Here is a 24,008-nt window from a genome sequence, read left to right as displayed (position 1 = left end):
GGGCACTTTGCATGCTGCCAGCTCTTCCAGTTTGGTGGCTGGCAGGGCACTTTGCATGCTGCCAGCTCTTCCAGTTTGGTGGCTGGTTGGGCACTTTGCATGCTGCCAGCTCTTCCAGTTTGGTGGCTGGCAGGGCACTTTGCATGCTGCCAGCTCTTTCAGTTTGGTGGCTGGCAGGGCACTTTGCATGCTGCCAGCTCTTCCAGTTTGGTGGCTGGTTGGGCACTTTGCATGCTGCCAGCCCTTTCAGTTTGGTGGCTGGCAGGGCACTTTGCATGCTGCCAGCTCTTCCAGTTTGGTGGCTGGTTGGGCACTTTGCATGCTGCCAGCTCTTCCAGTTTGGTGGCTGGTTGGGCACTTTGCATGCTGCCAGCTCTTCCAGTTTGGTGGCTGGTTGGGCACTTTGCATGCTGCCAGCTCTTCCAGTTTGGTGGCTGGCAGGGCACTTTGCATGCTGCCAGCTCTTCCAGTTTGGTGGCTGGTTGGGCACTTTGCATGCTGCCAGCTCTTTCAGTCTGGTGATTTCCTGCCTTCCTTCACCACATCCGTGGCAATAAATGGGCAGAGGTGCTGGCAGGTTTCCATTTGGGGATCTCCAGGTGGTTGTTGTTCCCTTCCTCCCCTGCAGCCCTGTGCCCTTGAGGGCCAAAAAAGGAAGAATTTGGCCCTGAGGGGGTGTGATGACAGAGGTGAAAGCAGCAGTGCCAGACAGCAAACAGGGTGCAGTCCAACGCCAGGAGTTTTAACAAGGCCAAGGGCAGGTTCTACACTTTGGCCACAACAACCCCAAGCAGTGCTACAGGCTGGGGCCAGAGTGGCTGAGAGCAGCCAGGCAGAGAGGGCCCTGGGGGTGCTGGCAGAGAGGAGCTGCAGAGGAGGCAGCAGTGCCCAGGTGGGCAGCTGAGCCAATGGCATCCTGGGCTGGCTCAGGAGCAGTGTGGGCAGCAGGACAAGGGAGCTGCTTCTGCCCCTGTGCTCAGCACTGCTCAGGCCACCCCTGCAGTGCTGTGTCCAGTTCTGGGCTCCTCCATTGCAGAGAGCTGTTGAGGTGCTGGAAGGTGCCCAGAGCAGGGCAGCAAGGCTGGGGAGGGGCCTGGAGCACAGCCCTGTGAGGAGAGGCTGAGGGAGCTGGGGGGGTGCAGCCTGCAGCAGAGGAGGCTCAGGGCAGAGCTGATTGCTGCCTGCAGCTGCCTGCAGGGAGGCTGTGGCCAGGTGGGGTTGGGCTCTGCTGCCAGGCAAGCAGCAACAGAAGAAGGGGCCAGAGGCTGAAGCTGTGTCAGGGCAGGTTGAGGCTGGATGTGAGGAGGAAGTTGTTGTCAGAGAGAGTGATTGGCACTGGAATGGGCTGCCCAGGGAGGTGTTTAAGAGGAGGCTGCAAGAGGCACTTGGTGCCATGGGTTAGTTCATTAGATGTGTTAGGTGCTAGGTTGGACTCGGTGACCCTGGAGGTCTTTTCCAACCTGGTTCATTCTGTGCTTCTGTGACACTGCTCTCAGTGCAGGAGGAAGCTCACCTGGGCCCATCCTGACTCATCATCACCAGCACCCTCAGGATCTTTTCCACCAGGCAGTTTCCAGCTACTTTTCCCCAGCCTGGAGCCTTCATAAGGTTGGGATCCCAGTGCAGTGCTCAACACTCAATCTGTTGAACCTCATCCCATTGGCCTTGTCCCATCCAACCTGGGCAGGTCCTTCTGTAGGTCCTCTGCCCCCTCCAGCAAGATCAGCACTGCCACCCAATTTGGTGTCACCTGCAAACTGAGAGTGCCTTGATCCTCTCCTCCAGACCATGGATGAAGAGATTAAAGAGTGCTGAAGTAACAAATGAACTCAGAAAGGAGAACAAATTCAGCTGCTACATATTTCATGTCCTTGTTAATCAAGAGAGCAATGCCACAGTCACCCTCCAGACACACCAAACCCTCCTCTCCCTGCACAAGGCTTGCCCTAACACTTGGGGGAAAGTGGGAAAGGTACCATTAAAAAAGGGGGGGGGGGGAAGATTAATTGCAAAGCAACGTTGCAAAAACTGAAGGGAAGGAGAAAGTTCCTGCTGAGGTATAAAGTAGATATTGCTGGTTTAGCCTGGGAGGAAAGAGAGCTTGCCAGGTGTGATGCTGGTAACAGAGCCAGTGCCAGTGGCACCAGGATGATGAGCTGGCAGCACTGCAAAACCAATTTGCTACTTAACACTTTCTTCATTCCTGCCTCCCTCCCCCCCTCCTCCTCCTCCTCCCACACAGCATGTGTCATGGCTTCCAGAGAGGTTTGACATCCTCTGTGTGTGTGTGTGTGTGTGAGTTTAAAAACCCTTAACATTAGTGCAAATTAGAAGGGGAGGGGCAGAGGGAGTGATGTGGCCAGATGCAGGTTAAGGGAAGGTGCTGGGAAAATGGGATTTAGGCCATAAATCCATCAGTCCCCATCCTTGCAAGAGTTAATTCCCCCTCCCTTACCCCCAGTTCTCAGCCCCACCCTTTGGATTTCCAGGAGCTTCCCTTCACCTGGCAATTATTGCAGTAGGAATGTGCTTCTCTGTGTGTACAAAGAGGGATTAGTTGTGCTCTCCTGTGGCTCCTCCACCAGGAGCCATGAGTGGGCATCGCTGGAGGGAGCATCGCTGACTTCAGTCCCAAAGTCATGGATGTGTCCTCCCTGGAGGTGTTCAAGGCCAGGCTGGATGGGGTCTTGAACAACCTGGGTTGGTGGGAGGTGTCCCTGCCCGTGGCAGGGGGTTGGGACTGGATGATCTTGAAGGTCCCTTCCAGCCCAAAGCATTCCATGAGTCTATCACAGGCTTGCAGCCGGTGCCTGGCCGCGGTGGCTTTGTGCTGCTCCTGAATTTCCTCCTGGTTTTCCACTGATTGTTTCCAGGGATTTGAGGTTCTGGCTGAAGCTGCCACTGGCCAGAGCCTTGCTGGGAGCCTCCCCCTCCTAGTTGGCAGAGGGGACGTGCCCAAGGGTGCTGCACAGGGTGTGAGGGATGGGTTGGCTCAGAGCAGGCATGATCCAGGCAGACATCGGGAGCGTTCCAGGAGCGATGGTGGTGTGGGGCTTGGTACAGTGCATTGGATCTTTGTGTGGTGCAGCCCTGAGCCAGGCTGCAGCTGAAGCGTTTCACATGGCTGTGGGACCTTCAGAGATCTCCTCCAGCTGAAGCATTTCACATGGCTGTGGGACCTTCAGAGATCTCCTCCAGCCTCTGCTCGATCATCAGCCGGAGGATGGAGTATCTGTGGGGGGCAAGGACAGGGATGTGAGGATCTTCTGCAGCATCAGACTGGGCTCTGAACCCAAAACAACCCTGGGATAACTCAAACCTCAAGGGTTCAAGCATGCACTGGGGACACCAGGCTGTGCAAAGGAGTTTTTCAGCCCCTGACAAGGTGCCTAACCCTCAGCACCTCCCCTCAATGCCACCAAGCCCAGCGTACTTGCGCATTAGCTTCTTCACTTCACGATCTTCCTCCTCCTCCAGCTTCTGGATGAAGCTCCTGAGGACAGGCATCTCAAATTTGATGTACTGGGCAACCTGGGGTGAGGGAGAGGCACAGAATCATAGTGACTGGGGGTTGATCTCTTCTCCCAGGGAGAAAGAGGAAATGGCCTCAAGAGGATCAGGGCAGGTTTGGGTTGGATATTAGGGAAAGAAGCTCTTCACCAGAAGGGTCATCAGGCCCTGGCACAGGGAGGTGGTGGAGTCCCCATCCCTGGGGGTGGGCAAGAAATATGTGCCCATGGCACTTGGGGACACAGGTTAATGGTGGTGTCAGGTTGATGTTGGACTGGATGAGCTCAGTTGAAACAGTTCATTGAATCATAGAATCAGTCAGGGTTGGAAGGGACCACAAGGAGCAGGCAGTTCCAACCCCCCTGCCATGCCCAGGAACACCCTACCCTTGAGCAGGCTGCCCACAGCCTCAGCCAGCCTGGCCTCAAACACCTCCAGGGATGAGGCTTCCACCACCTCCCTGGGCAACTCCTTCCAAACTCTCACCACCTTCATGCTGAAGAACTTCTTCCTAACATCCAGGCTGACTCTCCCCATGATTTGTTCCATTCCCCCCCAGTCCTGTCACTCCCTGACAGCCTAAAAAGTCCCTCCCCAGCTCTCTTGTAGGCCTCCTTAATCATAGAATGGGTTAGGTTGGAAGGGAGCTCAAAGATCATCCAGCTCCAGCCCCCTGCCATAGGCAGGGACACCTCCCACTAGAACAGGTTGCTCAAGGCCTCATCCAACCTGGTGCTGAGCACCTCCAGGGAGGTTTGATCACATTTTGTGCTTCTGAGCTTCACAACCTGTGCCTGGGCAACCTGTGCCAGTGTCTCACCACCCTCACTGCAAACAACCCTTTCCTAACATCCATTTTCAACCTCCCCTCTGCCACTTCAAACCCATTCCTCCTTGCCCTGTCATTCCAAGACCTTCTCACTAGTCCCTCCCCAGCCTTCCTGGAGCCCCCTTCAGATCCTGCAAGGCCACTCCAAGGTCTCCTCAAAGCCTTCTCCTCTCCAGGCTGCACAGCCCCAACTCTCTCAGCCTGTGCTCAGAGCAGAGCTGCTGCAGCCCTCTCAGCATCTTGGTGGCCTCCTCTGGGCTGGCTCCAACACTTCCATGTCCTGCTTGTGTTGGGGGCTCAAGGCACTGAAGGGTCCGTGAGTCTATGATTTTATGGTCTAGCATCTGTGTCCGGGGGGATGTTAGGTTCTGGTTGGACTCGCTGATCTCGGAGGACTTTCAAAGGCAGTGGCTGTGTGGCTCGGTTGTGCTGCGAGCGCAGCGCAGCGCCGGGAGGGAGCCGGCAGATGGCAGGGAGGAGCCGCTCCAGAGCACGGCAAAGGCTGCACAGAGACTGCTCTGCTGCGAGCAGACAGCCACAGACCGTGGAAGGGCTTGGGCTGAAAAGACCTCTAAGATCATCAAGTCCAACCCTTAACCCAGCACTGCCAGGGCAACACAAAACCATGGCCCTCAGCACCACATCTCCAGGGCTTTCAAACCATCTCAGGGATGGGGACTCCACCGCTGCTCTGGGCAACATTCTGGGGAAGAAATTGTTCCATCTGCCCAAGCTAACCCTTCTCTGGGGCAATTTGAGGTCATTCCCTCTTGTCTTGTCACTTCTCCCTACCCCTGCCTCACTCCAACCTGCTTTTCAGGGAGCTGTAGGGAGGCAGAAGCTCTCCCCTCAGCCTCCTTTTTTCCAGGCTCAGCTCCCTCAGCTGCTCCTCCCCAGCTCTGTTCTCCAGACCCTTCCCCAGCTTCACTGCCCTTCTCTGAACCTGCTCCAGCTCCTCAATCTCCTTGGAGTGAGGGACTCAAAACTGAACCCAGCACTGAGGGTGTGGCCTCAGCAGTGCCCACTGCAGGGGGACAATCCCTGCCCTGGTCCAAGCCAGGCTGCTGGAGTCCTATTTGCCCCCTCGGGCGCATTCTGACACATCTTCAGCTGCTGTTGAACAACACCCCCAGGTCATTTTCCACCGGGCAGCTTCTAACCACTGTGGCCCTGGTAGAGTTGTGACCCAAAAAGATTTGGGGTGGAAAAAGAAGGCTTAGGGTACTTTAAAGCTGCTCTTGAAGCACGAACTGAGGTTTTCCCCACGAGAGGCGAAGCGTTCGCGAGGAGAGCTGGAGGCAGATTCCTGCATCCCCAGCATGGAGACATCCTCCCCAGCCCTGCTAAACACATCCCAACCCCACAAGCATCTGGTGATGGCAAACTCACATCATAGGTGACTTCTTCCACCTGGTCCTTCTCCATGAGGAAGACCTTGGAGACCTGCTCGCAGGGCCCCTGCAGGATGCGGGCGATCAGGGGGTAGTCGCTGGCTCGGAGCTTCTGCTTCTCTGCAACACCAAAGCACCAACGTTTGGCCTGGGGGATGATGGAGCTTTGCCATGCCCAACCAGCTGTGCTGGGGAGATTCACACAGTCACAGAACCATGGAACTGGTGAGGCTGGAAGAGACCTTGGAGATCATCCAGTCCGAACACTCACCTGCAGCTCCAAATCTCCTGAGCCACTGCCACTGCACCACCTCCCTCAGCACCACATCTGTGAGGCTGTTAAATACATCCAGGGATGGGGACTCCACCACCTCCCTGGGCAGCCTGTGCCAGTCCCTGACCACTCTTGCAGCAAAGAGATTTTTCCTCTTCTCCAAACTAACCCTCCCCTGGCACAGTTTCAGGCATTTCCTCTCCTTCTATCACCTGATCCTAGGCAGAAGAGACCAACCCCAACCTCACTGCAGTCTCCTTTCAGGGACTTGCAGAGAGCAATGAGGTCTCCCCTCAGCCTTCTTTCCTCCAGGCTGAACCACCCCAGTTCCCTCAGCTGCTCCTCACAGGACTTGTGCTCCAGGCCCTTCCCCAGCCTGGTTGCTCTTCCCTTGCTGCAGACTCACCTCCACTGGTGTGAACGATGTACAGAGCAAACTCCTCTGCTGAGTTTTCAATCTGAACAGAGACAGAAACCACTCTTAAAGGTCCATCCCTCGGCTCTGGGTTTGCCCAAATCCCATTATTCATAGAATCATTGAATCCTCCAGCTTGGAAGAGACCTCTAAGATCATCCAGTCCAACCTAGCACCCAGCCCTAGCCAATCACCCAGACCATGGCACTGAGTGCCCCATGCAGTCCTTTTGTAGGATGGTTTAGGATGGAAGGGACCTCAAAGCTTATCCAGTTCCAATCCCCTGCCATAGGCAGGGACACCTCCCACTAGAACAGGTCACTCAAGGTCTCATCCAACCTGGTCCTGAACACCTCCAGGGAGATTGTGGAGCACAGAATCACCCAATGTGATCACATTGGGTGATTCTGTGCTCCACAACCTCCCTGGGCAACCTGTGCCAGTGTCTCACTACCCTCACTGCAAACAACCCTTTCCTAACATCCATTTTCAACCTCCCCTCTGCCACTTCAAACCTATTCCTACTTGCCCTGTCATTCCAAGCCCTTCTCAGTAGTCCCTCCCCAGGCTTCCTGGAGCCCCCTTCAGATCCTGCAAGGCCACTCCAAGCTCTCCTCAAAGCCTTCTCTTCTCCAGACTGCACAGCCCCAACTCTCTCAGCCTGTGCTCAGAGCAGAGCTGCTGCAGCCCTCTCAGCATCTTGGTGGCCTCCTCTGCACTGGCTCCAACACTTCCATGCCCTGCTTGTGTTGGGAGCTCCAGAACTGCACCCAGGACTCCAGGTGGGGTCTCAGAAGAGAACCCTTCCAGGGATGATGACTCCACCACCACCACCTCCCCTGGGCAGCCCATTCCAATGGTTACTCCTCCGCTGCTTTTTATACCCGTGGGAGGGAAATCATCTGCGTGGAACAAGTCAGGAGCAAGGTGGGAAGATGTCTACAGTACCTTGAACTTGTTGAGCAGCAGCTTGAGGACCTGGGGGGTGGTCATGGTGCTGTTGATCCGGACGTTGGTGACGGAGCCGTACGCCGGCGTGAACACGGACGTCTGCGGGGCACAAAGTGCACTGAGCAACCTCCTCCCCAGAGCCTGGAGTGGGGGTTTTTGGGGGGGCAGAGGGGGCGAGGGGGGCTGGGGTGGGGGGGAGGGAAGAGGGCTCACCTTGTGGTTGTAGAAGTGGCCGTTGATGGAGAAGCGGTGGCGGCGGATGCGGCGCTGCTCGCTGGGCGTGCGGGAGCTGCCCCTGCGCCGCACCCCCACGTCGCTGCGCGTCCGCATCAGCTGCGGTGCCTCCTCCGCCGCCGGCTTGCTGGCTAGAAAAGACCCAGAGGGAGGATGGGGCTGAGGAGAGAGGAAGGGCAAGAAGAGCTCCCCCTCAGGGCCCTACCTCAGCATCGCCCTGATGCAAATTTAAAGTGATAGAATCACAGAATGGGTTGGGTTGGAAGAGACCTCAAAGACCATCCAGTGCCAGCCCCACTGCTGTGGGCAAGGGACAGCTCCCACCAGCACGGGTTGCTCAAGGCTTCATCCAGCCTGGCCTTGAACAGCTCTAGGGAGGTTGTGGACCACAGAATCACACATCGAAGATCCACATTGATCAAAGATCACATCCTGTGCTTCCCTGATCCACAGCCTCCCTGGGAGATCACATTCTGTGCTTCCCTGATCCACAACCTCCCTGGGAGATCACATTCTGTGCTTCCCTCATCCACAACCTCCCTGGGAGATCACATTCTGTGGTTCCTTGATCCACAGTCTCCCTGGGAGACCACATTCTGTGCTTCCCTGATCCACAGCCTCCCTGGGAGATCACATTCTGTGCTTCCCTGACCCACAGTCTCCCTGGGAGATCACATTCTGTGGTTCCCTGATCCACAACCTCCCTGGGAGATCACATTCTGTGCTTCCCTGATCCACAGCCTCCCTGGGAGATCACATTCTGTGGTTCCCTGATCCACAGCCTCCCTGGGAGATCACATTCTGTGGCTCCCTGATCCACAACCTCCCTGGGAGATCACATTCTGTGCTTCCTTGATCCACAACCTCCCTGGGAGATCACATTCTGTGCTTCCCTCATCCACAACCTCCCTGGGAGATCACATTCTGTGCTTCCTTGATCCACAACCTCCCTGGGAGATCACATTCTGTGCTTCCCTGATCCACAACCTCCCTGGAGATCACATTCTGTGCTTCCCTGATCCACAACCTCCCTGGGAGATCACATTCTGTGCTTCTCTGATCCACAACCTCCCTGGGGGATCACATTCTGTGCTTCCCTGATCCACAACCTCCCTGGGGGATCACATTCTGTGCTTCCCTGATCCACAACCTCCCTGGGAGATCACATTCTGTGCTTCCCTGATCCACAACCTCCCTGGAGATCACATTCTGTGCTTCCCTGATCCACAACCTCCCTGGGAGATCACATTCTGTGCTTCTCTGATCCACAACCTCCCTGGGGGATCACATTCTGTGCTTCCCTGACCCACAACCTCCCTGGGAGATCACATTCAGTGGCTCCCTGATCCACAACCTCCCTGGGAGATCACATTCTGTGCTTCCCTGGTCCACAACCTCCCTGGGCAAACCTGTGCCAGTGTCTCACCACCCTCAACCAGTGCCAGGCTCTCTCCACCCTCACTCTCAACAATTTCTTCCTCATCTCCACTCTCAATCTCCCCTCTCCCAGCTCAAAGCCACTGTCCCTCGTTCTGTCACTCCCAGCCCTTGTCAAAAATCCCTTCCCAGCTCTCCTGTAGCCTCCTTCAAATCCTGCAAGGCTGCTCTAAGCTCTCCCTGGAGCCTTCTCTTCTCCAGGCTGACCAGCCCCAGCCCTCCCAGCCTGCCTTCACAGCAGAAGTGCTTCAGCCTCTGACCATCTTTGTAGCCTCCCCCGGATGTGCTCTAACAGTCCCACACCCTTCTAGCACATCTTTTATTTCCACAAAAGCATCCAGAAATACCCCACCCCCATCCCCAAGCCCCCCAGGAGCATCTTCACAGTGCTCCACTTGTGGGAGGGAAGTGCCTAGAGCAGGATTCTCCCGCGGGAATTGCGGGTGAAGGAAGGACACTGCTGCGGTGCTGCCTCCAGCTCGGAACAAGGGGTTAAAGAGGCTCCAGGACCAGGCTCTTCCCCCTTCTACAGAGAGGAAAAGCCAAGCAGGGGAAAATAACTCTGCAGAATGTTGACTTCCCCATGGCAACGAACTTCCCCACGGCTCCCATTCTTCTTTTCTTCTTCCTTAAAAGCAGAGCCGCCGGGAAGGGGAAGAGCCAACATCCTCTTCCCTGCCATCCCACGAGGCTCATTGCTCCATCCTCCCCATCTCCTCCTCACCACATCCCTTTCCCTGAGTGAAAGAACCCTCCCCCCTTTCAGAAGGGTTTTTGGGGCCCTCAGGGTTCCAGAGTTTTCTTGCTGCGGTTAAATGAAGTTGTGGATGGGTTGGAAAATGTCCAGGGAAGGGCCAGGAGAGGGAGGAGAGGGCTGCAGGAGCTGCTCTGTGAGGAGAGCCTGAGGGAGCTGGGTTTGGTCAGCCTGGGGAAGAGAAGAGCAGGGAAGTGGTGATGGTTCTGTGCTCAGCACTGGGGAGGCCACAGTTTGAGTGCTGGGCTCAGTTTTGGGCTCCTCACTCCAAGGAGGGCATTGAGGAGCTGGAGCAGGTCCAGAGAAGAGGAAGAAAAGTGAGGAAGGGCCTGGAGAGCAGGGCTGGGGAGGAGCAGCTGAGGGAGCTGGGAGTGTGCAGCCTGGGGTAAAGGAGGCTAAGGAGAGACCTTCTGACCCTCTACAGCTCCCTGAAAGGAGGCTGCAGTGAGGTGAGGGTTGGGCTCTGCTCCCTAGGATCAGGTGCCAGGAGGAGAGGAAATGTCCTGACATTGTGCCAGGGGAAGGGTTAGGTTGGGGATGAGGAAAATCTTCTCTGCTGCAAAAGTGGTCAGGGATTGGCACAGGCTGCCCAGGGAGGTGGTGGAGTCCCCATCCCTGGAGGTGTTCAGGAAACCTGTGTCCACCTGGGGCCACAGCTTAGTGGCCATGGCTTAGTGGCCATGGTGGTGCTGGGTTGCTGGTTGGATTGGATGACCTCAGAGGGCTTTTCCAACTGATTCCCAAGGCTTAGGGGAGACCTTATCACCGTGGCCCAGGACATAAAAGGTGGCTACCAGAAGGATGGACACTCAAGGGTGTCCCAAGGAGTGAAGGGTACAAGTTGCTCCTGAGCAGATTCCAACTGGGCTGGAGGCTGGAATCATCTCCCAAGGGAAGCAATAGAGTCCCCTGCATGAGGCAGTTTCAGCCTCAGCTTGCCAGGGTGCCGGGGTCAGCTCCTTTCAACTCCACCTTCACCTAGAAAACTTGGATCAGGTGATCCCTGGGGTCCCTTCCTGGCGTTCTGGGAATCCTATGACACCACACATGGGTGCTGTGGGATTGGCTCAGAGCCACCTGCAGCAAGGCTGGGGCAGGGACACTGATTTCTGAGCGAAGGAACCTGCCTGGTTTATATTTCCTGGCATCAGGCAGGAGCTGCTCCCAGCCAAATCCCACCTGGTCTGAGCCCTGCTCACCTGCGCCGCTCCCGGGAGGAGGCTCCGTGCTCCGCGTGGGCTCCGCCTCCGTGACGTGGATGTCTGGCAGGGTGCTGGGCTTCAGCACCGACCTGGAGAGCCAAGCAGGACGCGGTGGGCTGAGGGCAGCAGAACCAGCATCGTTCCCCAGCCCAGCCCCGGGGGTAGGTCCCCTGGGATCTGGGAAGTGACCATCCCTGCAGGGCTGCAGCTCTGCTGCCACACGAACCCTAAATCCCAGTCCCAACCCCCCCCTTTTGGAAGCTCTTATCCCAGCTGCCCTCCTCCCAGGAAGGCTTCCTTGCAGCCTTGGCTGCTGCAGGGAGCCTCATGTTGGACCCGGAGAAGGCAGCTGGGGCTGAGACCCAGCAAACCCCAGCTGGAGGGGTCTGGGGGTGTGCGGGGAGGGGACGTGTGGGTCTCCTCTGCCCTCCACTCACCCGTGAGCTCCCAGGTTGCAGCCGGAGTGCCAGGAGGAGGAGGAGGGGGGGGGGCGGATGCGTTGGTTGTCGTCCTGCATCTGGAGCCGGATAGGTCGCCGCAAGCCCCAGGAGATGTTGAGCAGCCCTTCCACGATGAGCTCTCCTTCTTCCTGCGCAGAGAGCAGCAGCTCCGCACCCCACACACACACCTGGAGGCTCTTCGGACCTCACAGGTCTGAATCAAACCCAATTTCCTCTTTTCCCCTCCCCTCCCCCACTCCAGACGGAGGGAAGCAGGTCCCTGCCCTGGGGGTTTCCTACCTCCCGGTGCCGCAGCTGCAGGTTTTGCCCTTCATAGTAGATGTTGTAGGTCTTCAAGTGCAAGAGCAGCTCATTTCTGGGGGAAAACAATGGGAAAGATGCTGAGGAGAGGTGGGGGAGGGGACCCCCACACATTGCAGGCACTGCTTGGTCCCCTGGAGCCAGCCAGAAGGACACTTGAGGGATTCAGGAGAAAAGGGGTTGGGTTAGATGACCTTTAAAGGTCCTTCCCAACCCAAAGCATCATTCTATGAAAGCAGGAATTGTTTGCCAGGGTCAGGCTGGGCTATGCTGCTAAAGTGTCCAAAACAGCTTCATCTGGGACAAAAATTGAGTCTTTGGCTGCCTCAAAATCTCTTCTGTTGAGGATATTTGCTGCAAGGTTCAACCTGGAGTTATCAGAAACAGAGAGTCACAGAATGGGTTGGGTTGGAAAGGACCTCAAAGATCAGCCAGTGCCAACCCTCTGCCATGGGCAGGGACACCTCCCACCAGCTCAGGATGCTCAAGGTCTCATCCAGCCTGGCCCTGAACACCTCCAGGGAGGTTGTGGAGCACAGAATCACCCAATGTGATCAAAGATCACATTGGGTGATTCTGTGCTCCACAACCTCCCTGGGCAACCTGTGCCAGTGCCTCCCCACCCTCAACCTGTGCCAGTGTCTCACCACCCTCTAAAGAACTTCTTCCTCATCTCCAGCCTCAATCTCCTCTCTCCCAGCTCAAAGCTGTCACTGTCACTCCCAGCCCTTGTCAAAAGTCCCTCCCCAGCTCTCCTGGAGCCCCTTTGGTTACTGGAAAGCTGCTCTAAGCTCTCCCCAGAGCCTTCTCTTCTCCAGGCAGATCAGCCTCAACTCTCTCAGCCTGTCCCCATAGTTCTGCAGCCCTCTGACTATCTTTGTGGTCTCCTCTGGACCTGCTCCAACAGTTTGATCTCCTCTGCAACCATGCTTAGGGGACAAACTCTCTGCAACCACTTCCTCCATGAGCCATGCAAGAAGCTCAGATCTTGATGGAGTTGGTCACAAGGCTGAAACCCAAGGAAGTGTTGGGGGTGCTGAAGCCCTTGGGTCATGCTGGTGTCACAAGTTCTCAGAGGTGAGGCCACCTCTGACTCAGGATGAGCCCTGCCCCAGCTGCCAGTTGGGAATGAAAAGTAGGAATAGCAACCAAAAACAATAACAAACAAGAACCAAGCTGAAACCAGAAGCTGGATCCAGGCCAGGCTGTCCAGACCATCCCCAGGGAAGTGATTAACCCAGCCAGGCAGGCTGATGGGGGCCAAGGATGCTCAGCACCATCAGACTAACATCAAGGAAGGGCATCCCAGGGGTCTGGGGTCAGGAGAAAGCACAAAGGAGGGGGTGAAAGATCCTATTTATGCTCTGCCTCCCCCAGAACCATCCTGGAAGTGTAGGAATCCTTTTACTTCATCCCCAAAGCACAGAAGAGCAATCCCAAGCCAGGAGCTTTCCAGGCAGGACCTGGCTGCCATGGATGCTTGCAGAGCAGCCGACAAAAAGCAACTCCAGCTCACACCAACCCCCTCTGGGTTTCATAGAGGAAGTTGCTGTTTCTTGCCCCAGAACTGCTTTATCACCCCAAAGGCAATCGACTCCAGGTAAAATCCAGAGTCTCTCCCCTCCTGGAACACCAGAGCCAGCCCCAGAGGCTGTGCTCCTGCCCTGCAGCCCTGCCCAGCAGCTTACTTGGAGATGTATTTGTCTTTGCCACAGGGAACCAGGAGCTCACAGCCTCCATAATCCATCCTCCTGCTTCTCTTTCATGGGAGCTGAGCTGCAGAGAGGGAGGAGAGAGAAGCATCAGCATCAGCCGCCCTGACACCACCCCCTGGGCAGCAGGGAGATTGATCTGCCTGCATCTGGACAAGCTGCAGGGAATCACAGAGTCACAGCATTGGTTAGACTGGAAAAGGCCTCTGAGATCATTCAGGCCAGCATCAACCCAGCACCACCATGGCCACTGAACCCTGTCCCCAAGTGCCATGGGCACAGGCTTCTTGAATGCACCCAGGGATGGGGACTCCACCAGCTGCCTGGGCAGCCTGTGCCAATCCCTGACCACTTTCAGCTCCCTGGGCAGCCTGTGCCAATCCCTGACCACTTTCAGCTCCCTGGGCAGCCTGTGCCAATCCCTGACCACTTTCAGCTCCCTGGGCAGCCTGTGCCAATCCCTGACCACTTCCAGCTCCCTGGGCAGCCTGTGCCAATCCCTGACCACTTTCAGCTCCCTGGGCAGCCTGTGCCGATCCCTGACCACTTCCAGCTCCCTGGGCAGCCTGTGCCGATCCCTGACCACTTCCAGCTCCCTGGGCAGCCTGTGCCGATCCCTGACCACTTCCAGCTCCCTGGGCAGCCTGTGCCAATCCCTGACCACTTCCAGCTCCCTGGGCAGCCTGTGCCAATCCCTGACCACCTTCAGCTCCCTGGGCAGCCTGTGCCGATCCCTGACCACTTTCAGCTCCCTGGGCAGTCTGTGCTGATCTCTGACCACCTTCAGCTCCCTGGGCAGCCTGTGCTGATCTCTGACCACCTTCAGCTCCCTGGGCAGCCTGTGCCAATCCCTGACCACTTTTGCAGTGAAGAATTCTTTCCTCATCTCCAACCTAACCCTGCCCTGGCACAATTTCAGGCCACTTCCTCTCCTTCTGTCACCTGATACAGGGCAAAGAGCCCAACCCCCACCTCACTGCAGCCTCCTTACAAGGAGCTGTGGACAGCAATGAGGTCTCCCTCAGCCTCCTTTTCTCCAGACTAAGCAACTGCAGCTCCCTCAGCTGCTCCTCCCCAGCCCTGCTCTCCAGACCTTTCCCCACTTTTCTTGCCCTTCTCTGGACCTGCTCCAGCTCCTCAATGCCCTCCTTGGAATGAGGGTCCCAAAACTGAGCTCAGCATTCAAGCTGTGGCCTCAGCAGTGCCCAGCACAGAGGCACAATCACTTCCCTACTGCTGCTGGCCACACCACTGCTGCTCCAACCTCCTTTCAGGGAGCTTCAGAGGGCAATGAGCTCTCCCCTCAGCCTCCTCTTCCCCAGGCTGTGGCAGCTGCTCTGGGAGGACAGGAGGGGAAGGAGGGGAGCTGAGCTGAGCTGAGCTGAGCTGAGGGGAGATCAGATAAGTGGCCAAGCCTTGCAAACTCACTGAAAATTTAATACCAGCAGCGATTGCCTTACGCTGCCATTTGCATTGCCAGCAGCCAGACACTGCCCTGGCACTGCCAGACCTGCAGGAGGAAGAGGCTGAGCAGCATTCACTTCTCTTTGCCATTTATCTTCCCAGGGTTTTGCTATGAAGCTGCAGACAAACAGGTCTGGGTCTGGCTTGGTGCTTCCTCATCTCATCCCGAGGTGCAAACTGTGGGACATAAGTCGAGGAAAGCTCTGGGAGAACTTACAGCAGTCTTGCAAGTACCTGAAGGGGCTCCAGGAGAGCTGGGGAGGGACTTGTGACAAGGGCTGGGAGTGACAGGATGAGGGACAATGGCTTTGAGCTGGGAGAGGGGAAATAGAGAGTGGAGATGAGGAAGAAATAGTTGAGAGCGAGGGTGGGGAGCGACTGGCACAGGCTGCCCAGGGAGGTGTTCAAGGCCAGTTTGGATGAGGCTTCCAGCATCCTGGGCTGGTGGGAGCTGTCCCTGCCCATGACTGCAGGTGGGAACTGGATGATCTTTAAGGTCCCTTCCAGCCCAACCCACTCTATGACTCCATGAACCTCTGTGGTGCTTGAGGAAGGACCTGGGGAGGGCTTAGTGGTGGACTGGGCAGAGTAGGGTTAGAGGTTGGACTCGATGACCTTGAAGGTCTTTTCCAGCCTGAAGGAGTCTGTGCTTCTGTGAAAAGTGAAGTGGGTGCTGCAGCAGGCAGAAGCAGCAGGGGAAGGGCAGGAAGCCAGCCCAGCCCTGGGCTGCAGCTGTGCCTGAAGAAAGCAGAAGAGAAACTCAGCCCCGAGAAACTGCTCCTGGCAGCGGAAAGGCTGACAAAGGTCCAGGCTTCCTGAGCAGCCCAGGAGCTGCACCAGCATCCCTGCTTCAGCTCTCCTCTGGGGCTGGCAGCTGCCTCCCCCACATCTCCCCACAGGAATAAACTCAACAAAGATCCCATTTCACCCTCCAAAAACGCTTAGAGGAGGAGATTCTGCAGCCAGTTCTGTAGCTGTGGGGGAGGTATTGGCACGGCGGCTGCGCAGCACCTGCCCCAGCAGGGTGACTTTGGGGGTCACCAGCTGTGAGATAGAGGAAGGGCAGAAGAAGCATTTGGCTTGTGGCTGCCCCCTAAAAGAGCTCCAGAGGGAAGGCAGCAGTGCATGGAGGGGATGGGTTTGAGCTCTGTGACTTTGGGGGTTGCCAGCTGTGAGATAGAGGAAGGGCAGAAGAAGCATCTGGCTTGTGGCTGCCCCCTAAAAGAGCTCCAGGGGGGAGGCAGCAATGCATGGAGGGGATGGGTTTGAGCTCTGTGACTTTGGGGGTCGCCAGCTGTGAGATAGAGGAAGGGCAGAAGAAGCATCTGGCTTGTGGCTGCCCCCTAAAAGAGCTCCAGGGGGGAGGCAGCAATGCATGGAGGGGAAGGGTTTGAGCTCTGTGACTTTGGGGGTCACCAGCTGTGAGATAGAGGAAGGGCAGAAGAAGCATCTGGCTTGTGGCTGCCCCCTAAAAGAGCTCCAGAGGGAAGGCAGCAGAGCATGGAGGGGAAGGGTTTGAGCTCTGTGACTTTGGGGGTTGCCAGCAGTGAGATAGAGGAAGGGCAGAAGAAGCATCTGGCTTGTGGCTGCCCCCTAAAAGAGCTCCAAGGGGAAGGCAGCAGTGCATGGAGGGGATGAGTTTGAGCTCTCACAGCTGCTTGGGCCATGCAAAACCGTTGCCAAAAACACCCAAGTGACAGAAACCCTCAAACCCTGCAGCAGCATAGCCTGGGGAGGGACAGAGAGTTTGGCTCTGCAGCATCATGGCCACGTGGAGGGGTGGAGGCAGCTCTCCAGTCTCCTGGAAAGGGACTTTTGGGTGAAATCAACAAAAAAGTCTGCTGCTGGGATGGATGAGGAGCCCTGAAGTGCAGGTTCATCCCCCCTGTGCCGAGGAGCTGTTTCCTGTTTACCTCCCAGCACTGCCACCTTTGCCTCTGTCATCACATCCCCTTCCGAGTGAGGAAAGAGCCAAATTCTTCCTTTTTTGGGTCTCAAGAGTGCTGAGCTGGGGGTGGAAAGGAGCAGCAGCTGCCTGGAGATCCCCAAATGGAGACCTGCCACCAATACACCCTGATCTCCTGCCGTGGCTTTGAGGGCAGGCTGGAATCACCAAAACAAAGGGGTTGGCAGCCTGCACATTGCCCAATCAGTTGCTCAATCTCAGCAGCTCTTCCTTGCCCAGCTCCTTCAGTGCCTCAGTTTCCCCTCTGGCAGCCAATGTGCTCCTTCCACACCCTGTGAGGGGCTGAGGCTTGGCTGGGGCCTTGCAAAGGGCTTTGCAAACATCAGCTCAAAGCCATGGACCCTGCAGAGGAGGACTGCAGCTCTCCCTGCCCTCTGACATGAGCTGCCAGCTGCTCCCACAGTTGCTTCCAGGCCTGATAGGTCCCAGAGTTATTCTCCTCCTTAAAAATAACCTTCATGGAATCACAGAATGGTTTGGGTTGAAAAGGAGCTTAAAAACCATCCAGGTCCAACCCCCTGCCATGGGCAGGGACACCTCCCACCAGCTCAGGCTGCTCAGGTCCTCATCTAACCTGGCCTTGAGCACCTCCCTGGGCAATCTGTGCCAGTTTCTCCTCACCCTCACTCTAAAGAGCCACAGGCCCTTATAAAGAGTCTCTCTCCAGCTCTCCTGCAGCCCCCTTTGAGTGCTGGAAACCCTCCAGGGACTGTGACCCTTCCCTGCATCCCCACAGCCCTACCTACCCCCCCGGTGCAGAGGGATCCCAGCCCCACTTGCAGCCCCTCAGGGACACACACTGGCATCTGCCCAGCCCTGGGGGAGCTTTGTGCAGCAACAGCAAAAGACAAAAAGAAGTGGGGGAGGGTGGGGGGGAAGGGTAAAGAAAGTCGAGCCCCCCCTCAAGCTCCTGTGTTGAGCTGGAGAGGGTTGGTGCAAAGCAGGGAGAGGTCTCAGGGTGTGGAGGGGCTTTGCTTTCCCAGAGGCTTTGGCAGCATCTCCACCGCTGCTCCAGCAGCTCGGCCAGGAGACGCAGCCTCATCCCAGCTGCTGCTTCCCGCCGGCCGTGCGAGGCATTGTGGGAATATCCTGCTCCCCAGGGAGGCCGCGATGCTGCCTCCCGCACGCACCCCGCAGCCCAAGCGGGCGCGCAGCCGTCCCAACGCCCGGCCCCCCCCCCCCCCCCCCCTCCCCGAAAGCACAACCGGAGCGAAGCATCAAGCTGCAGGCCCTCGCTCGCAGGCTGCGGAGCCTCTCTGCCCGGCGCCGGGATGCGACCGAGCGCGGTGGGACGCGACCGAGCCGCTCACCTCCCGCGGGCAGCTGCTCCTCCTCCGGCCCCGCCGTGCTGGCTGCGCGGCCGCCGGCAGCCGCTGTCGCCGTGGCTCCGGCCCGGGCGGTGTTTCGGAGCTGCGATTCCGTCCCTCCGTCCGTCCGTCCGTCCGTCCGTCGTCCCTAAGCAGCAAGGTGCAGCAGCTCCATTGTTTTCCAGCCGCTATTGTTCAGCACAAGCGCTCAGCCCCGTCCTGCCCAGGGGAAAGGAGGGGAGCGGTGGCGGAGCTGGCCATGGGCGATGCCATGGGGGTGCTGGCTGCCCTGGGGACGAATGAGGGCACCCCCACCGGCCACGCTCAGCAAGGTCTAGCACCCCCCCGGGCAGAGCTGATGGCCATCCCCAGCTTAGTGTGGGCCCCAGGGAAGGAGCTGGGATGTCTCCAGCCGGGTGCGATGGGGGCACAGAGAAGGTGCCGTGACCCGGCCGGGGACCCGTGGGTGCTGCTGGCTCCCTGCCACAGCAGCCAGCCCCAGAGGAGAAGGTGATGCTGAGGGTGCTCGGGGGTAGGGAGGTGAAATCCATGAGGCGGAGGGGGGGATCGGATCCTTCTCTCCGCACCGAGGGGATCCAGGTCAGCTCCGGATCGGCACCGGGGCCGCTCCCTCGCCGCGCCGGGGATGGAGACAGGGATAGGGATGGGGATGATGAGGATAGGGACCGGGATGGGGACGCCCCGTCTCGCCCGCACTCACCCGGTCCCGCTCAGCGCCGCGGCCGGAGCCCCCCGAAAGGGCCGCCCCTGGCTGGGGCGGGGCCGGGCGGAACGGGGCGGCGCCGGCGGAGCAGCGGCGCTGGGATCCCGGGGGATGCTCCTCAGCAGGTGGCGGGAGGAGGGATCCCAAAGGATGCTCCGTCACCTGTTCTATACCGCCCGGGACTGCTATCCCAAAGGATGCTCTCTCTCAACCCTTTGGTTCAGGATCCGGGAATGGAATCCCAAAGGACTGTTCCTGGCAACCAAACTGCACTCCGGAATGCCAAAGGATGCTCCCTTCCCACCGTCAGGCCCAGGATCCCAAAGGATGCCCCATCCCTGGTGCCGGGACCGGGATCCCATCCGAGGCACCCAGAAATGCTCCTCTGATCAGCTGCAGCTGTGTCAGGAGTCCCAGAGGGAGTGTTGCAGGCTCCCAGGTTGAAGTGGTCACTTCTGCCCCAAGCCCTGGAAGGTTCAGCCCAGAGCCACGCAGGCAGCGCCTGGTACCTTCGGGACACTGCAACGGAGCCAGGAGCTGGCTCCAGCCCATTCCCAGCCCCGGATCCAAACCCGCCCCCGAGGAGAGAACTGAAGAGGAAATCAACGAAACCTCCCTGCCTGGAGGCTGCTGCCGCAGTCCAGGGTCAAGGTTACCTCCAGCTCTGCCCTCTGCTCCTGGGCTGTGGGTCCCATCCTGCCCTTGCCCCCAGTGCTGCTGCAGGGAGGGTCTGGGGGAGCACAGAGGTATTGGAGTGTTCCAGAGGAGCAGCAGAGCGAGGCTGTATCCCTCTGCCTTTGTCTGCTCCTGACCTTTCCCAGTGCTTTGTGGCTTCTCCGGGCTTTTTTTTCACTCTTTAAGGAATTTGCCGAGAAACACAGCCCACACAAAGGGAAAAAAAAAACCCCAACCCTACCCAAAACAAAGGAACAACCTAAGCAGCTGCTGCAGCAAAACAAGGCAGCCCTCACAGCCACCCCTTGGATCAGCCCTGATGGCTTCTCCCTCTTTGTATCTAAAAGAGGAGAGGATCAGGAGGAGCCTCTGGCCTGGGGAACTCTGACCCAGGGAGAGGGAGCTGGGATGGGGTCAGTATTGATATTCCAGCAGCATCTTCCAGGGCTGGCGGCCATGAGAGGCCCTTTGTGGCTGGGGGAACCCAGCAGAGCTGCACAATGGAGCAGAGCTGGCCCTGGCTGCCCCTGCTGGGTAAACACCAGCCCCCAAACCCCAAGGATTTAGCCCCAACCCCTCAAGGATTTAGTTCCAAACCCCAAGGATTTAGCCCCAACCCCCCAAGGATTTAGTTCCAAACCCCAAGGATTTAGCCCCAACCCCTCAAGGATTTAGTCCCAACCCCCCAAGGATTTGGCTCCAACTCCCAAGTAATGTAGCCCCCAAACACCACAGACTTTGTTCCAAACCCCAAGGGTTTAGCCCCAAACCCCAAATAATTCAGCTCCCAAACACCAAAGACTTAAGCTCAGCCCCCCAAGGATTTAGCCCCAAACAATTTAACCCCAACCCCCAAATAACGTAGCCCCCAAACAGCAAAGACTTCATTCCAAACCCTAAGGATTTAGCCCCAAACCCCAAATAATTCAGCCCCCAAAGGCTTACTCCCAAACCCCAAAGATTTAGCCCCAAACCCTAAAGATTTAATCCCAACCCCTCAGGATGTAGCTCCCAGACCCAAATACTGAAATGCAGCTCTAAGGTCTGCCTGGAGCCTTCTCTTCTCCAGGCTGAGCAGCCCCAACTCTCCCAGGCTGTTCCTCCAGGGGAGGTTCTCCAACCCTCTGGTCATCTCTCTGGCCTCCTCCAGACTTGCTCCAGCAGGTTTATGTATTAGAATCAAGCAGGCTGGAAGAGAGCTCCAAGCTCAGCCAGTCCAACCTAGCACCCAGCCCTGCCCAACCAACCAGACCATGGCACTAAGTGCCCCCAGCCAGGCTTGGCTGCAACACTCTCAGAGATGCCCCTCCTGTGTCAGGGACCCCATAGCTGTACAGAGACAGAGATGTTCCAGTCCCTTCATCATCCTCACACCCTCCACTGGGCTTTCTCCAGCAGACCTCTGCCTCTCTGCAACTGAGGAGCCCCAAACTGGACTCAGGATTGCAGCTTTGGCCTCAGCAGGGCAGAGCAGAGCAGAGCAGAGGTGGTGGTGGGGAGCTGCTGGGATTCGATGTGCCCTTATGGTCAGAGCTGTGGGCTGAGAACTGGAAGGCTCAGGAAGGTGGCCAGGGGGGAGCTGCATTTGTGAGTGGCACTCACTAGCAACAGACTCTTGGTAGTTACTTCAGGTTTATGTATTAGAATCAAGCAGGCTGGAAGAGAGCTCCAAGCTCAGCCAGTCCAACCTAGCACCCAGCCCTGCCCAATCAGCCAGACCATGGCACTAAGTGCCCCAGCCAGGCTTGGCTGCAACACTCTCAGAGATGCCCCTCCTGTGTCAGGGACCCCATAGCTGTACAGAGACAGAGATGTTCCAGTCCCTTCATCATCCTCACACCCTCCACTGGGCTTTCTCCAGCAGACCTCTGCCTCTCTGCATCTGGAGCCCCAAACTGGACTCAGGATTGCAGCTGTGGCCTCAGCAGGGCAGAGGAGAGGTGTGTGTGGGGGGAGCTGCTGGGATTCAATGTGCCCTTATGGTCAGAGCTGTGAGCTGAGAACTGGAAGGCTCAGGAAGGTGGCTTGGAGCTGGGGGGTTGCATTTGTGAGTGGCACTCACTGGCAACACTCTTCAGCTGGATTCCCAAACCATCCATCCTCTTCCCAAGGGGGGGTGGGGGTGGTGTTGAAAAGGCAGTGAGAGAGAGAGAGAGAGCTGCATCTATGCCTGTGTTTATTTATACTGAACAGCTTTAAAAATACAGAATAAAATAGCTTTATCTACTATTATTCACAACATCTGGTCCAAATATTACATCTTTAAATATTTCATTGTCCAATGAAGCAATGTTAGAAACAATTTAGGGGGGGGGGGGAGGAAGGGAAAAAAAAAAAGGAATTAATTAATGAAAGGAAAAAAAAACCAAACCTCCATAAAATAATTACACAAAGAACCAACAGCAAAGAAGTGAGAACAAACCAAGAACAAACAAACCCCTCTGGAAGAAGCCAAAAGAAACTGAGTTTGCTTAGCCCAAGTCAGGCACCAAGGCTGGGGAAAATGAAAGGGGGAATGAAATCCTGTTGATCCCCACTGCCTAAGAACAGTCAATAGTTTGTTACACCAAGAGACAAAGCACAAGAGTTTGGACTGGCAGCAAGGTGATGGAGGACACAGGGTGAGGCTACAGCCAGACCTCTCCTAGCAACACCTACAGATGGCAACGAGCAGGACACAGCCCAAAGCAGAACCAGACAGGAGTGTGGTTGGCTCTGAACACACAGCCCCTGCTGCTCTCTGGATGGCAGAAGCCAAGAGCTGGGCAACTTCTGCCCTCCTCCAGTGCTGCAAGGGTCTGTAGCAGCCACAGAAGGGGGAGGGCAGAGGGTGCCTGCCGCCCTGGGGGCACAAAGGCTGTGTGGAGTACCAAGGATGGCTCAGAGAGCAGCTACTCCAACCCCCACTGCCAGGGGCAGAGATGCTTCTCAACCAGACTGGGTTGCCCAAAGCCTCATCCAACTTGGCCTTCAACATCTCCAGGGAGGAGGCATCCACAACCCTCAGAAACTAAGAGACATGCAGCAGAGTGGGGATGTGTTGGGTAAAAATGAGCAGCCCACTCGTGCCCACCAGTGCCCACCCCCCCTGGAAACAGCACAGAAGAGGAGAGGAGTTGCTCTTGGCTTCAGATGGCCACACCATGGAAGCCTGTGGGTCATGCTGGGCTGTCACATGCATCTTCTGCACCCGTGGACAACTGAACTAAGCAGAGGTTGGGTTGGGTCATGGGTACCACCCAGTGGCTCCCTCCAACCAGCAGACACCAGCTGCTGCCTGCAGCTCCCAACAGTGAGGGCACAAGGCTCTAACCCAACAGGGTGGTACCCACTGGTGCTTACCCAGGGTGGGAAGAGCCTTGAGGAGTCTGACCCCCAGTGGGAGAGATCTCACAGAATCAACCAGGTTGGAAAGGACCTTCGAGGTCACCAGGTCCAACCTCTCACCCAGCACCATCAACCACACCATGGCACTGAGTGCCACATCCAGTCCCTCTGTCAACACTCCCAGGGAGGGGACTCCACCACACAGGATCACAGACGTGAGGGGTTGGAAGGGATCCAAAGAGCTCATCCAGTCCAACCCCCTGCCACAGCAGGACCACACAATCCAGCTCAGGGCACACAGGAACACATCAGACAGGCCTGGAAAGGCTCCACACAAGGAGACTCCACAACCTCTCTGGGCAGCCTGTGCCAGGGCTCTGGGACCCTTCCAGACAAGAAGTTCCCCCTTGTGCTGAGCTGCAACCTCCTGTGCTGCAGCTTCCATCCACTGCTGCTTCTCCTATCCCAGGGAGCCCTGGAGCAGTCCTGGGACCCTTCCAGTCAAGAAGTTCCCCCTTGTGCTGAGCTGCAACCTCCTGTGCTGCAGCTTCCATCCACTGCTCCTTGCCCTGTGCCAGGGAGCCCTGGGACCCTTCCAGTCAAGAAGTTCCCCCTTGTGCTGCAGCTTCCATCCACTGCTCCTTGCCCTGTGCCAGGGAGCCCTGGGACCCTTCCAGTCAAGAAGTTCCCCCTTGTCTTGAGGTAGAACCTCCTGTGCTGCAGCTTCCATCCACTGCTCCTTGCCCTATCCCAGGGAGCTCTGGGACCCTTCCAGTCAAGAAGTTCCCCCTTGTCTTGAGGTAGAACCTCCTGTGCTGCAACTTCCATCCACTGCTCTTTGCCCTGTGCCAGGCAGCCCTGGGACCCTTCCAGTCAAGAAGTTCCCCCCTTATGCTGCAGCTTCCATCCACTGCTCCTTGCCCTGTGCCAGGGAGCTCTGGGACCCTTCCAGTCAGGTTCCCCCCTTGTGTCAAGGTGGAACCTCCTGTGCTGCAGCTTCCATCCACTGCTCCTTGCCCTGTGCCAGGCAGCCCTGGGACCCTTCCAGTCAAGAAGTTCCCCCCTTATGCTGCAG

General features: G+C 57.2%; 1 protein-coding gene across 1 annotated transcript; it reads right to left on the bottom strand.

The window, feature by feature from the left end:
• Nucleotides 1-1,846: 1,846 nt before the first annotated feature.
• On the bottom strand, nt 1,847-18,299 carry RASSF2 (Ras association domain family member 2). The gene is made up of 11 exons (XM_064175734.1): nt 18,211-18,299; nt 13,447-13,534; nt 11,738-11,813; nt 11,435-11,586; nt 10,995-11,086; nt 7,584-7,735; nt 7,368-7,469; nt 6,411-6,462; nt 5,729-5,850; nt 3,434-3,531; nt 1,847-3,232 (listed from the first exon to the last, which is right to left on the bottom strand). The coding sequence occupies exons 2-11, from the start codon at nt 13,503-13,505 to the stop codon at nt 3,163-3,165; spliced, it is 975 nt and encodes a 324-aa protein (XP_064031804.1). The 5' UTR covers nt 13,506-13,534; nt 18,211-18,299; the 3' UTR covers nt 1,847-3,162.
• Between the last annotated feature and the right edge of the window lie 5,709 nt (nt 18,300-24,008).

The sequence above is a fragment of the Pogoniulus pusillus genome, chromosome 42 (assembly GCF_015220805.1).
Source record: "Pogoniulus pusillus isolate bPogPus1 chromosome 42, bPogPus1.pri, whole genome shotgun sequence".
Taxonomy (NCBI): Eukaryota; Metazoa; Chordata; class Aves; order Piciformes; family Lybiidae; genus Pogoniulus; species Pogoniulus pusillus.
Note: the sequence above shows the minus strand (reverse complement) of the source record. Positions and strands in the feature narration are given on the sequence as shown.